The sequence below is a fragment of the Salvelinus alpinus genome, chromosome 24, assembly GCF_045679555.1.
Source record: "Salvelinus alpinus chromosome 24, SLU_Salpinus.1, whole genome shotgun sequence".
In the NCBI taxonomy this organism is placed as follows: domain Eukaryota; kingdom Metazoa; phylum Chordata; class Actinopteri; order Salmoniformes; family Salmonidae; genus Salvelinus; species Salvelinus alpinus.
Window position 1 is genome coordinate 34,977,140 of NC_092109.1, and position 13,602 is coordinate 34,990,741.

The window sequence follows — 13,602 nt, forward strand, 5'->3', positions numbered from 1 at the left end:
CAGCCTGAGAGGCAGGAGGCCAGGTGCTCTATACAGTAAACCAGCCTGAGAGGCAGGAGGATAGGTGATCTATACAGAGCAGTACAGTATACCAGCCTGAGAGGCAGGCCAGGTGCTCCATACAGTATACCAGCCTGAGAGGCAGGAGGCCAGATGCTCTATACAGTAAACCAGCCTGAGAGGCAGGAGGATAGGTGATCTATACAGAGCAGTACAGTATACCAGCCTGAGAGGCAGGAGGCCAGGTGCTCCATACAGTAAACCAGCCTGAGAGGCAGGAGGCTAGGTGATCTATACAGAGCAGTACAGTATACCAGCCTGAGAGGCAGGAGGCCAGGTGCTCTATACAGAGCAGTACAGTATACCAGCCTGAGAGGCAGGAGGCCAGGTGCTCTATACAGTAAACCAGCCTGAGAGGCAGGAGGATAGGTGATCTATACAGAGCAGTACAGTATACCAGCCTGAGAGGCAGGAGGCTAGGTGATCTATACAGTAAACCAGCCTGAGAGGCAGGAGGATAGGTGATCTATACAGAGCAGTACAGTATACCAGCCTGAGAGGCAGGAGGCCAGGTGCTCTATACAGTAAACCAGCCTGAGAGGCAGGAGGCTAGGTGATCTATACAGAGCAGTACAGTATACCAGCCTGAGAGGCAGGAGGCCAGGTGCTCTATACAGTATACCAGCCTGAGAGGCAGGAGGCCAGGTGATAAGAGAGGACAACATTGCCTCAGCATGTTATAGGGAAATATACAGAGTGAGCATTCAAACATATAGAGATTACAGATATGGAAAATATAGCACCTTAAAAAGCGTACTCAAGGCACACACCCACCCACACACGCACGAACACACAAACGCTAACTCCCAGTCTGGAGAGGCAGTGGCAGCTCCTCCCAAAATAGAGAGAGTGGGAGAGAGAGAGAGAGAGAGAGAGAGAGAGAGAGGAGTACACTCTGCTGAGGGAGCCTGTCTGCTGTCACACGTGTCTGCCCTCACCTCCTCTGTACTCTAGCTTCACAGGAGACATACAGCCCTCACCTCCTCTGGACCTACAGGACATCTATGAGATCTGGCCTCTCAATCTCTACACCTCTTTTCTGATTAACCTAATCTACAAAGAATCTGATCCAAATACAAAGCCTTCCGAGGGAAACTCGATGGCAGAGGTTGTGGAAACACTTGGAAAGAACACAATGATACATGCTGTATGAAGTGAAAGAAAATCCTTCCTGGGAGGAAAATGGTGTGTTTGAAAAGCACGGGGCTCATCGTATCCACACTCAAGGTCAGTTCCTGGCTAAGGGAAGAGGAAATCCTTGTGCTCTGTGGGATGAGAGTTCAACTGTGGTGCATTAGCTGATCATCTCCCCCTCCACCTGCTCCCCATTTCATCATCGACACACTATGTGGATGTTATCTTTAGCCGTATGGATTCTCAATGTCACAAATCTCACTCATGGATATGACTATGATGAGTATTACCCAGGCGAGGAGGAAACCAAGGTGAGTAACTAACAACAGGCTGCTGCTCTTGGATTATGTGTCATATTGTACGTTAACGGGACAGATAACAATTCCCCAGATTATGCTTTTTCTGCATGGTGAACCTTTATTATGCACAGGACTCTGATTTCAGGTCAGAAATAGGCCTGTGAAAGTATTAGACTAGTGCTGTTGACTACATCAGTTTGTTGACTAATTCAGTTTGTTGACTAATTCAATTTGTTGACTACATCAGTTTGTTGACTACATCAGTTTGTTGACTAAATCTGTTTGTTGACTAAATCTGTTTGTTGACTAAATCTGTTTGTTGACTAAATCCGTTTGTTGACTAAATCCGTTTGTTGACAATCAGTTTGTTGACTAAATCTGTTTGTTGACTAAATCTGTTTGTTGACTAAATCCGTTTGTTGACTAAATCTGTTTGTTGATAATCAGTTTGTTGACTAAAGCAATCTCTATCATTCAATAACCAGACAAGACAGGCAGTTTCCCACACTCGTTACTCAGGGCGTAGTTGTTGCTTCCACTACAGTGGGTGTGTCTTTCTTTGGCAATATAACCTCCTCCTCTGTGGCTACATTGTGTGTCATTGAAGGTGAATGAATGAATAAATCATCATGTGCATGTCTATTTCCCCTGTTGAGGGTGGTAGGCCACACCTTTAGACAGACATGTCTGCCATTGAAAAGGTTGAATGGAGAGAGGGATTGAGGGATTGTGACTTTTGATGGTTACATTCCACTCAAGAGCCATTCAGAGCTGTGGCTACGTTATAACAATAGTGAGGTAAACTGACAATAGGTTGGGTGTGATGATAAACACTCACTCTGAAGACTATGCCAGATCATGTAGGTTGCAGTGCCTTGTGTCTTTGTGAGACGCGGTATGGGTGAACGGATGATCTCCGCATGTGTATTTCCCACCGTAAAGCATGGAGGAGGAGGTGTGATGGTGCTTTGCTGGTGACAATGTCTGTGATTTATTTAGAATTCAAGGCACACTTAACCAGCATGGCTACCACAGCATTCTGCAGCGATACGCCATCCCATCTGGTATGCGCTTAGTGGGACTATCATTTGTTTTTCAACAAGACAATGACCCAAAACACACCTCCAGGCTGTGTAAGGGTTATTTGACCAAAAAGAAGAGTGATGGAGTGCTGCATCAGATGACCTGGCCTCCACAACCACCCAACCTCAACCCAATTGAGATGGTTTGGGATGAGTTAGACCGCAGAGTAAAGGAAAAGCAGCCAACAAGTGCTCAGCATATGTGGGAACTCCTTCAAGACTGTTGGAAAAGCATTCCTTATGAAGTTGGTTGAGAGAATGCCAAGAGTGTGCAAAGCTATCATCAAGGCAAAGGGTGGCTGTTTGAAGAATCTAAAATCTAAAATATATTTATATTTGTTTAACACTTTTTTGGTTACTACATGATTCCATATGTGTTATTTTATAGTTTTGATGTCTTCACTCTTATTCTACAATGTAGAAAATAGTCCAAATAAATTAAAACCCTGAAATGAGTAGGTGTGTCCAAATGTTTTAATGGTACTGTATATATACACTTACATACATATATATACCGATAGTGAACTCAAGACATTCATCGGAATACGCAGAACTTTGATTATAACAGACATAATAACCTTGTTCCTTATCTCTAAGAAAGAACTTGGCTAATCTCATTGGAAAAAATCTGATCTTGCATTGCATAGTTTTCCCATACTGGCTCAGTTTCCATGGTGTCGCTGCCAAAGTGCCAGTCTAGCTTTACCAACTCGGATAGATACAACAACAGCATTTGTTTCCATAATGACAAGGTAGCACCCAGGCTGCTTGGTGGGTGTTGATCTCTGAGAAAGACAGTGATAATGTTACAGTGATGCCCTAGGGATGGATTGCAACTTAGTTATAGACATTTCTGATTCTGACTTATTAAATTGTATTCTCCTAATCAAACTCATGTGTACACTACCGTTCAAAAGTTTGGGGTCACTTGGAAATGTCCTTGTTTTTGAAAGAAAAGCACATTTTTTGTCCATTAAAATAACATCAAATTGATCCGAAATACTGTGTAGACATTGTTAATGTTGTAAATGACTATTGTAGCTGGAAACGGAAGATTGTTAATGGAATATCTTCATAGGCGTACAGAGGCCCATTATCAGCCACCGTCACTCCTGTGATCCAATGGCATATTGCGTTAGCTAATCCAAGTTAATAATTTTAAAAGGCTAATTGATCATAAGAAAACTCTTTTGCAATTATGTTAGCACAGTTGAAAACTGTTGTGCTGATTTAAAGAAGCAATAAAACTGGCCCACTCCTCTTTCTATTCTGGTTAGAGCCAGTTTGCTCTGTTCTGTGAAGGGAGTAGTACACAGCGTTGTAGGAGATCTTCAGTTTCTTGGCAATTTCTCACATGGAATAGCCTTCATTTCTCAGAACAAGAATAGACTGACGCGTTTCAGAAGAAAGTACTTTGTTTCTGGACATTTTGAGCCTGTAATCAAACCAACAAATGCTGATGCTCCTAACACTCAACTCGTCTAAAGAAGGGCAATTTTATTTCTTCTTTAATCAGCACAACAGTTTTCAGCTGTGCTAACATAATTGCAAAAGTGTGGTCTAATGATCAATTAGCCTTTTAAAATGATCAACTTGGATTAGCTAACACAACGTGCCATTGGAACACAGGAGTGATGGTTGCTGATAATGGGCCTCTGTACGCCTATGTAGATATTCCATAAAAAAACTGCCGTTTCCAGCTACAATAGTCATTTACAACATTAACAATGTCTACACTGTATTTCTGATCAATTTGATGTTATTTTAATGGACAAAAAAAATTGCTTTTCTTTCAAAAAGAAGGACATTTCTAAGTGACCCCAAATTTTTTAACGGTAGTGTATGTTGAGATACTCAATACACTCTGTTGAGATACTCAAACTCTGTTGATATTAAATATATAAATATATTTATTGATTATATATATATATATATATATATATATATATATACAGTGGGGAGAACAAGTATTTGATACACTGCCGATTTTGCAGGTTTTCCTACTTACAAAGCATGTAGAGGTCTGTAATTTTTATCATAGGTACACTTCAACTATGAGAGACGGAATCTAAAACAAAAATCCAGAAAATCACATTGTATGATTTTTAAGTAATTAATTTGCATTTTATTGCATGACATAAGTATTTGATACATCAGAAAAGCAGAACTTAATATTTGGTACAGAAACCTTTGTTTGCAATTACAGAGATCATACGTTTCCTGTAGTTCTTGACTAGGTTTGCACACACTGCAGCAGGGATTTTGGCCCACTCCTCCCTACAGATCTTCTCCAGATCCTTCAGGTTTCGGGGCTGTCGCTGGGCAATACGGACTTTCAGCTCCCTCCAAAGATTTTCTATTGGGTTCAGGTCTGGAGACTGGCTAGGCCACTCCAGGACCTTGAGATGCTTCTTACGGAGCCACTCCTTAGTTGCCCTGGCTGTGTGTTTCGGGTCGTTGTCATGCTGGAAGACCCAGCCACGACCCATCTTCAATGCTCTTACTGAGGGAAGGAGGTTGTTGGCCAAGATCTCGCGATACATGGCCCCATCCATCCTCCCCTCAATACGGTGCAGTCGTCCTGTCCCCTTTGCAGAAAAGCATCCCCAAAGAATGATGTTTCCACCTCCATGCTTCACGGTTGGGATGGTGTTCTTGGGGTTGTACTCATACTTCTTCTTCCTCCAAACACGGCGAGTGGAGTTAGACCAAAAAGCTCTATTTTTGTCTCATCAGACCACATGACCTTCTCCCATTCCTCCTCTGGATCATCCAGATGGTCATTGGCAAACTTCAGACAGGCCTGGACATGCACTGGCTTAAGCAGGGGGACCTTGCGTGCGCTGCAGGATTTTAATCCATGACGGCGTAGTGTGTTACTAATGGTTTTCTTTGAGACTGTGGTCCCAGCTCTCTTCAGGTCATTGACCAGGTCCTGCCGTGTAGTTCTGGGCTGATCCCTCACCTTCCTCATGATCATTGATGCCCCACGAGGTGAAATCTTGCATGGAGCCCCAGACCGAGGGTGATTGACCGTCATCTTGAACTTCTTCCATTTTCTAATAATTGCGCCAACAGTTGTTTCCTTCTCACCAAGCTGCTTGCCTATTGTCCTGTAGCCCATCCCAGCCTTGTGCAGGTCTACAATTTTATCCCTGATGTCCTTACACAGCTCTCTGGTCTTGGCCATTGTGGAGAGGTTGGAATCTGTTTGATTGTGTGTGGACAGGTGTCTTTTATACAGGTAACGAGTTCAAACAGGTGCAGTTAATACAGGTAATGAGTGGAGAACAGGAGGGCTTCTTAAAGAAAAACTAACAGGTCTGTGAGAGCCGGAATTCTTACTGGTTGGTAGGTGATCAAATACTTATGTCATGCAATAAAATGCAAATTAATTATTTAAAAATCATACAATGTGATTTTCTGGATTTTTGTTTTAGATTCCGTCTCTCACAGTTGAAGTGTACCTATGATAAAAATTACAGACCTCTACATGCTTTGTAAGTAGGAAAACCTGCAAAATCGGCAGTGTATCAAATACTTGTTCTCCCCACTGTATATATATATATATATATATATATATATATATATATATATATATTAAATTTAACCTTTATTTAACAAGGCAATCCAGTTAAGAACAAATTCTCATTTACAATGACGGCCTACCAGGGAACAGTGGGTTAACTACCTTGTTCAGGGGCAGAACGACAGATTTTTACCATGTCAGCTCGGGGATTCAATCCAGCATCTTTTCAGTTGCTGGCCCAATGCTCTAACCACTAGGCTACCTGCCGCCCCGATAAACTCTGTCGAGACACTCAATAAACTCTGTCGAGACACTCAATAAACTCTGTCGAGACACTCAATAAACTCTGTCGAGACACTCAATAAACTCTGTCGAGACACTCAATAAACTGTGTCGATACACTCAATAAACTCTGTCGAGACACTCAATAAACTCTGTCGAGACACTCAATAAACTGTGTCGATACACTCAATAAACTCTGTCGAGACACTCAATAAACTCTGTCGAGACACTCAATAAACTCTGTCGAGACACTCAATAAACTCTGTCGAGACACTCAATAAACTCTGTCGAGACACTCAATAAACTCTGTCGAGACACTCAATAAACTCTGTCGAGACACTCAATAAACTCTGTCGAGACACTCAATAAACTGTGTCGATACACTCAATAAACTCTGTCGAGACACTCAATAAACTCTGTCGAGACACTCAATAAACTGTGTCGAGACACTCAATAAACTGTGTCGAGACACTCAATAAACTCTGTCGAGACACTCAATAAACTGTGTCGAGACACTCATTAAACTCTGTCGAGACACTCAATAAACTCTGTCGAGACACTCAATAAACTCTGTCGAGACACTCAATAAACTCTGTTGAGATACTCAATAAATTTGTACATAGTATATTGCAGTGCATAATCAACTGAATTGATTTTAATTGAATTTTGTTAGATCAAATATATAAATCTGTTCATTTTGTTCCTCGACAGGCCCCGCTGGTTGGGGAGGGACTCGGTGATTTAGACACAGTGTCCAATGTGGACGAGCTGGTGGAGCTGTTGTATCCAGAGTACAGTCTGGTGCAGCATTGCCTACGTAGGAAAACCCAGCGCACCTCCACTCCTCTCCATGCTGAAGACGATGTCTGGGCCTGGGGCAAGCCCAGGGAGGGTGCACTGTACAAGTCTGACAAAGGCACCTTTGACGGTAAGGCTCTTCAGTTGATTGGCCCTAATAACAGCCTACACCAATAGAGAAAGAAAGTTGTCTTCCCATCCCACAGGGGGCAGATTTTTGTGTGATAACCCCATTTCTCTTTCCCCAAACCCACAAATGGGTGTCTTTGTTAAAAGGAGAAAGAAAGGACTTTGTTCAATTTCCTAACAGTTAAAGAGGCCCCTCACTCCCCCCCTCCCCACTCATTAGAGACTGAGTGCTCCAGTTTAAAGCAGAGATTCAGGCTGTCAGCATAGACTAGCTGTGTCTGCTTCCTGATCACAGGAGCTCATCCCAGAAGATGTAGGTCCTACTGGAGAGCTGAATGGACCACTACCACGTAAACAACAATGATAAGAGGTGGCCTGACCTGACCTCAGTTCCCTCCAGATGCTATTGAGAGAAAGTGGTAGAAATGGCACATGATACAACTGTGTATCTTGCTCCATTGCCTTTCATTGACCATCCCCAACCTCTATGAAATGATGCCAGAAACAATTCAAAGAAAGGAACTCAGACCTAGTGACTAAAGCTCTTCTAAAGAAACCACTCATGCTGGAAATTTGACCACGACCAGTGCCAGTCAGAAGGAGGCCATATTGAATTAGTTACCGAGACAAATTGCACATAATTATGGTGGTCATCTGACAACAGAGATTGCACTAAAAAGGAAATTATTTGTTGAATTAAATTTTTCATCAAGTGACATGCATCTCTCATAATGTGGCTTAGTTGGTGGCAGAGTGGCTCTGTGATTACTGGAATGGGCTTTCCAAAAGGAAATGAACCATTACAAAAATCTAATTGTAGGTGTGGGTACAATGTCGTTGGATGTTGCAACCAACCAAGCAACATAGCCTAATCCTAACGCAGCAGCATTATTGGCAGGGTGACTTAAGATGGTCAAGAACAGAATGTTCCGGATGTTCTATTGTATTCCATATCAGTCAGGATATTCTGTATATCCCTGATAACCTGTCTGTTACTGTTCCTCCATTCATCCCTGATAACCTGTCTGTTACTGTTCCTCCATTCATCCCTGATAACCTGTCTGTTACTGTTCCTCCATTCATCCCTGATAACCTGTCTGTTACTGTTCCTCCATTCATCCCTGATAACCTGTCTGTTACTGTTCCTCCATTCATCCCTGATAACCTGTCTCTTACTGTTCCTCCATTCATCCCTGATAACCTGTCTGTTACTGTTCCTCCATTCATCCCTGATAACCTGTCTGTTACTGTTCCTCCATTCATCCCTGATAACCTGTCTGTTACTGTTCCTCCATTCATCCCTGATAACCTGTCTGTTACTGTTCCTCCATTCATCCCTGATAACCTGTCTGTTACTGTTCCTCCATTCATCCCTGATAACCTGTCTCTTACTGTTCCTCCATTCATCCCTGATAACCTGTCTCGGTTCACATCCCTCCAATCATACCTGATAACCAGTCTCTTAATGTCCCTCCATTCATCCCCAGTTATTCTGGAGGAGATCCAGCGTACCATGTGTAGTCCTCGGGAGGTGTGTCTGGAGGTGTCTAAAGAGTACCCAGAGAGCACCAGTCACTTCTACATGCCTCGCTGTGTGTCTGTGCACCGCTGTGGGGGCTGCTGTACCCACGAGGGTCTGTACTGCACCAACACCAGCCATACTTACAGCAACAAGACGGTGAGCAACAGAGGACAAACTAGATCATTCAAAATGTTCAACGATGCTGACACACAAGTAAAGTTGCTCTTAAACTGTAATACCATCAGTAAGGACATTCTATTCACATGTTTCAACATATCTATTTAAGTGAGTTGTCGTTTCATAGTATACAGTAAGAAAGGATATAAGGTAGACCCCAAATCTGAACGCCAGTCATTGACACGGTGTTGTTTCTCCTGTGGACTCAGCTGCTGGAGATGAGTCACCGTGAACACTCTGTGGTGATGGTGGCGTTCGTCAACCACACGTCCTGTGAGTGTCTGTCCAAGAGGCCCCAGCACTCCGTCATCAGGAGGGCTGCTGCAGCCCACCTCACCGTGTGAGTGAGTAGTGAGGAGTAGTCACCTTCGAGACGCAACATCTGCCCCTACCGAACGAGATACAATGTGCACACACACACAATTATTATTAAGCAATACCGTTTTCAATAAAGTATGTTTGGTTCATGTTGAACAACATCTTTTAGGTAGGTAGCCTAACGGCTAAGTGCGTTGGGCCAGTAACCAAAAGGTTGCTGGTTCAAATCCCCAAGCAATCTAGGTGAAAATTCTGCCCATATGCCCTTGAGCAAGGCACTTAACTCTCTATGCTCCTGTAAGTCGCTCTGGATAAGACCGGCTGCTAAATAAAAAAAATAAAAAAGAAGGTGCAATGTAATAATATAGCTGTCTGACTTTAGACAAGGATACTGAAACATTCCATCTGACCCTATCTGATGTGGACAACAACAAGGGTGTGACGATGCAAGGGAATGAGCTAGATCATCAGATATTTGGTCAAAAGCGCTTTGAGTGTGCATTTGCCTTTGAACTGAAGCCATGTGGAAGAGGCCATGTTTCCCCCTGCTCTCCTCTCCCTGTGTCCAGCCTAACTGCTCTAGACTGCTGTGTGTAGGCTATCTGCCAGGCCAAGGCCAGCAGGGAGGAGGGCTGGGGGATTCAGTTCCCTCTCACAGGGAGGAGCCACATGCCGCCCATGGTGTCCAGCCCCTTCACAGGAATGCTTTGTGAGAGTAGCCAAGAGGTCCCCCTAAGCCAAGAAAAGACCTCTGATCTGATCCTGGCCTGTGTGTCCCTGCCTCCCTCTGCAGGTGTTCTCCGCCAGATGTTCCCTGCAGTACAGGACTGGTCTGGGACCCCACCAGCTGCCTGTGTGTTCCCATAGACACAAGCTTCTTCTCTGAGAGAGAGCTGGGTAAGTTAAACTAACTCCATACCCATACAACCCCAGTACAGTCGTGTCTGTTCGCCAACACCCAGAGATACCTCATAGGTCAGAGAGTTGGCAAATTAGGGCGATATACATTGAGGTGAAATGTACTAAACCACATGACGTCTGTCAATAAGGGACACTCAATAGCATCTCTCCTCTCCACCATCTGGTGCAGAACCCCTGGAGTTGGCCTTGCTGGCGCTGTGTGGCCCCAACAAAGACCTGGACGAGGACAGCTGTGAGTGTGTGTGTGAGAACGGTCTGACAGAGGCCAGCTGTGGGCCGGGCTGGCGTCTAGACCAGGCGTCCTGTGAGTGTCTCTGTGAGGACCAGCCCGCCCCGGGGACCTGCCCACCCAACCAACGCTGGGACCCAGAGCTGTGTGGCTGTGTGTGCCGGGCAGAGTGCCCCCGTAGCCAGCCTCTCAACCCAGAGACATGCCTCTGCCAGTGCAGGGATAGCCCTCAGACCTGCCTGCTAGAGGGCAAGAGGTTCAACGCACACAACTGCAGGTAAGAAATAGAATCTAACACAGAAGGCATTTCATATGATGCTGGACGTCCCAATATACCTTTATAGATCCCCCCCGAGTACTATTCCCAGAACTATGATGCTGTCACGGTGGCCAAGGTAATAATACGTGTTGTTTGACCTAAGTTGGATCGGACAGCGTGGGAACAAAAAGCTATTACTGTTATAGGTACAGTTATTTGAAAAGAGCAAAACACAACATCTAAACCGCTGTGAAATATGCACTACATTTATTTAATTTCACCAGGTAGGCCAGTTGAGAACAAGTTCTCATTTACAACTGCGACCTGGACCAAACGTATGTGGACACCTGCTCGTCGAACATCTCATTCCAAAATCATGGTCATTAATATGGGGTTAGTTTGCTGCCATTACAGCCTCCACTCTTCTGGGAAGGCTTTCCACTAGATGTTGGAACACATCTGCGGGGACTTGCTTCCATTCAGCCACAGGAGAATTAGTGAGGTCGGGCACTGATGTTGAGCGATTAGGCCTGGCTCGCAGTTGGCATTCTAATTCATCCCAAAGGTGTTCGATGGTGTTGTAGTCAGGGCTCTGCCAGTCAAGTTGTTCCACATCGATCTCGACAAATCATTTCTGTATGGACCTCACTTCATTCACGGTGCATTGTCATGCTGAAACAGGAAAGGGTCTTCCCCAAACTGTTGCCACAAAGTTGGAAGCACAGAATTGTCTAGAATGTCCTTGTATGCTGTAGCATTAAGATTTCCCTTCACTGGAACTAAGGGGTCTAGCCTGAACCATGAACAACAGCCACAGACCATTATACCTCTTCCACCAAACTTTACAGTTGGCACTATGCATTCGGGCAGGTAGCATTCTCCTGGCATCTGCCAGATGGTGCAGCTTGATTCATCACAGAGTCCAATTGCGGTGAGCTTTACACCACTCCAGCCAACACTTAGCATTGCACATGGTGATCTTAGGCTTGTCTGCAGCTGCTCGGCCATGGAAACCCATTTCATGAAGCTCCCGACGGACAGTTCTTGTGCTGACGTTGCTTCCAGAGGCAGTTTGGAACTCGTACTGAGTGTTGCAACTGAGGACAGTGTATTTTAAATTACCAAAAATATAGTATTTTCAGCTATTTGTAGCTGGTGTACAAAACCGAAAGAAAAAGACGCAAAAACGAAACTTAATAATGGGATGCATAGAAATAGAGCACATAGAACAGATCTACTGCTTCTTAGACTTGCTTTCAATAAGAATTACAGATCTATAACTCACATTTCTATGTACATTTGGTCAGGTTGCCCAAAAAGTTACATATTGCAGCTTTAAATACTGAATGGTATGATGTTAAATAATGTATGGTATAATTGTTTATACTGTATGGTATAATTAAGCAATAAGACCTGAGGTGGTGTGGTATATGGCCAATATACCACCGCTAAGGGCTGTTCTTAGGCACGACGCAACGCTATTATAAACTGTTTACCAATGTAATTAGAACAGTAAAAAGTATTTTTTTTGTCATACCCACAGTATGCGGTCTGATATACCATGGCTTTCAGCCAATCAGCATTGAGGGCTCGAAACAACCGCGTTATAATCTTAAATACTGAATGTTATCATGTTAAATACTCTGTATGCTATAATGTTAAATACTGTATGCTATAATGTTAAATACTGAATGGGTATAAAGAGCAATACACATTTCAGTGGAATGTCAAATTCACATAGTTCACAGTTCTGCACATCTGTTAAACGTAACGATAACTATAGAAACATTATAAACACTTCCCGGTAGTAACAAGACTTAAATAAGAAGTACAACTCTAGCGTGAGAATTCATATCCTGCTTACTTCCCTTAACATGAAGCTGAGGCAAGGCACCTGACACATTTCTTTGGAATAGAGAAACCAGATTTTCCAGTAAGCACAGAATTCCCCTTTCCAGCGAGAGATTTTTTTTTAACACTGGAAAGAATCATTAAGGCTATGGGGATTGGTCCCAGATTAAACACACGCGCATAAGTAGCCTACACACGCAGGGTCATGCACGCAGCCCAGTTATATTGAAACTACAATACATTAAGTAAAACCAACTGTTCTGTCTGTTTCTCTTCCCCTACACCAAGCTGTTACCGGCTGCCGTGCAGAAAGCCACACAACAGCTGTCCAACAGGCTTCTACTACAGCCACTACGTCTGCCAGTGCATACCCAACCACATGAGGTCAGGGGAGTGGAACTGACAAAGCTGGTGTTACCAGCACGGGTGTTAACAGCACTGGTGCCAAACTCTAGGGTCAATGTACTGTAACTGTATGGTGGAAACGAGGCGGTGTGTTTGCAATGTAGAGCCGGTAGATGGAGGCTAGACTAGGGGAATGCTTTTTGATGAATTCTCCTGATAGGCCAAGAGGCTCTCCATCTTCAGACCAGGGAACATACAATGAAGCACACAACGATTCAGTCGTCTAGATACTGCAGGTCATGGTCTGAATCATGGACGTTATTGACATTGCCTCAGATTCATTATGTGTGGCTGTTAAAATGAGAAGGAAAAAAATGATTTCATTCCATAAAATGAAATCATTTTCAATTATCTGAAATTGATATTTATTGCAAGTGACCTTGCAGCTCTCCGAGATGACGATGATGTAACTGGGAAGAAACGCCCTGACATGAGAAGGAAGACAAAAGACTGAAATGTAAAGGCCATGCATATACTGTATTGTACAAAACGTGTGACTGTAGTCAGTGGTGGCTGTGAATGAAAAGTGTGTTTTTAATGTCATATCCTATTTGTATTGTATTTAAAATACACGCTATTGATAAAATAAAATACAAACTTGATTGGC

General features: G+C 43.6%; 1 protein-coding gene across 1 annotated transcript; it reads left to right on the forward strand.

Moving 5' to 3' along the window:
- Positions 1 to 704: 704 nt before the first annotated feature.
- LOC139552722 (vascular endothelial growth factor C-like) lies at positions 705 to 13,602 on the forward strand. The gene is made up of 7 exons (XM_071364739.1): positions 705 to 1,505; positions 7,098 to 7,314; positions 8,801 to 8,991; positions 9,222 to 9,352; positions 10,124 to 10,227; positions 10,421 to 10,757; positions 12,879 to 13,602. The coding sequence occupies exons 1-7, from the start codon at positions 1,407 to 1,409 to the stop codon at positions 12,991 to 12,993; spliced, it is 1,194 nt and encodes a 397-aa protein (XP_071220840.1). The 5' UTR covers positions 705 to 1,406; the 3' UTR covers positions 12,994 to 13,602.

Bases quoted from the DNA above. Each gene is read 5' to 3' on its own strand.
- LOC139552722 (XM_071364739.1), top strand. From the start codon at position 1,407: ATGTGGATGTTATCTTTAGCCGTATGGATTCTCAATGTCACAAATCTC. The intron at 1,506-7,097 runs GTGAGTAACTAA...GTTCCTCGACAG, and splicing joins CAGGCGAGGAGGAAACCAAG to GCCCCGCTGGTTGGGGAGGG. The intron at 7,315-8,800 runs GTAAGGCTCTTC...ATTCATCCCCAG, and splicing joins TGACAAAGGCACCTTTGACG to TTATTCTGGAGGAGATCCAG.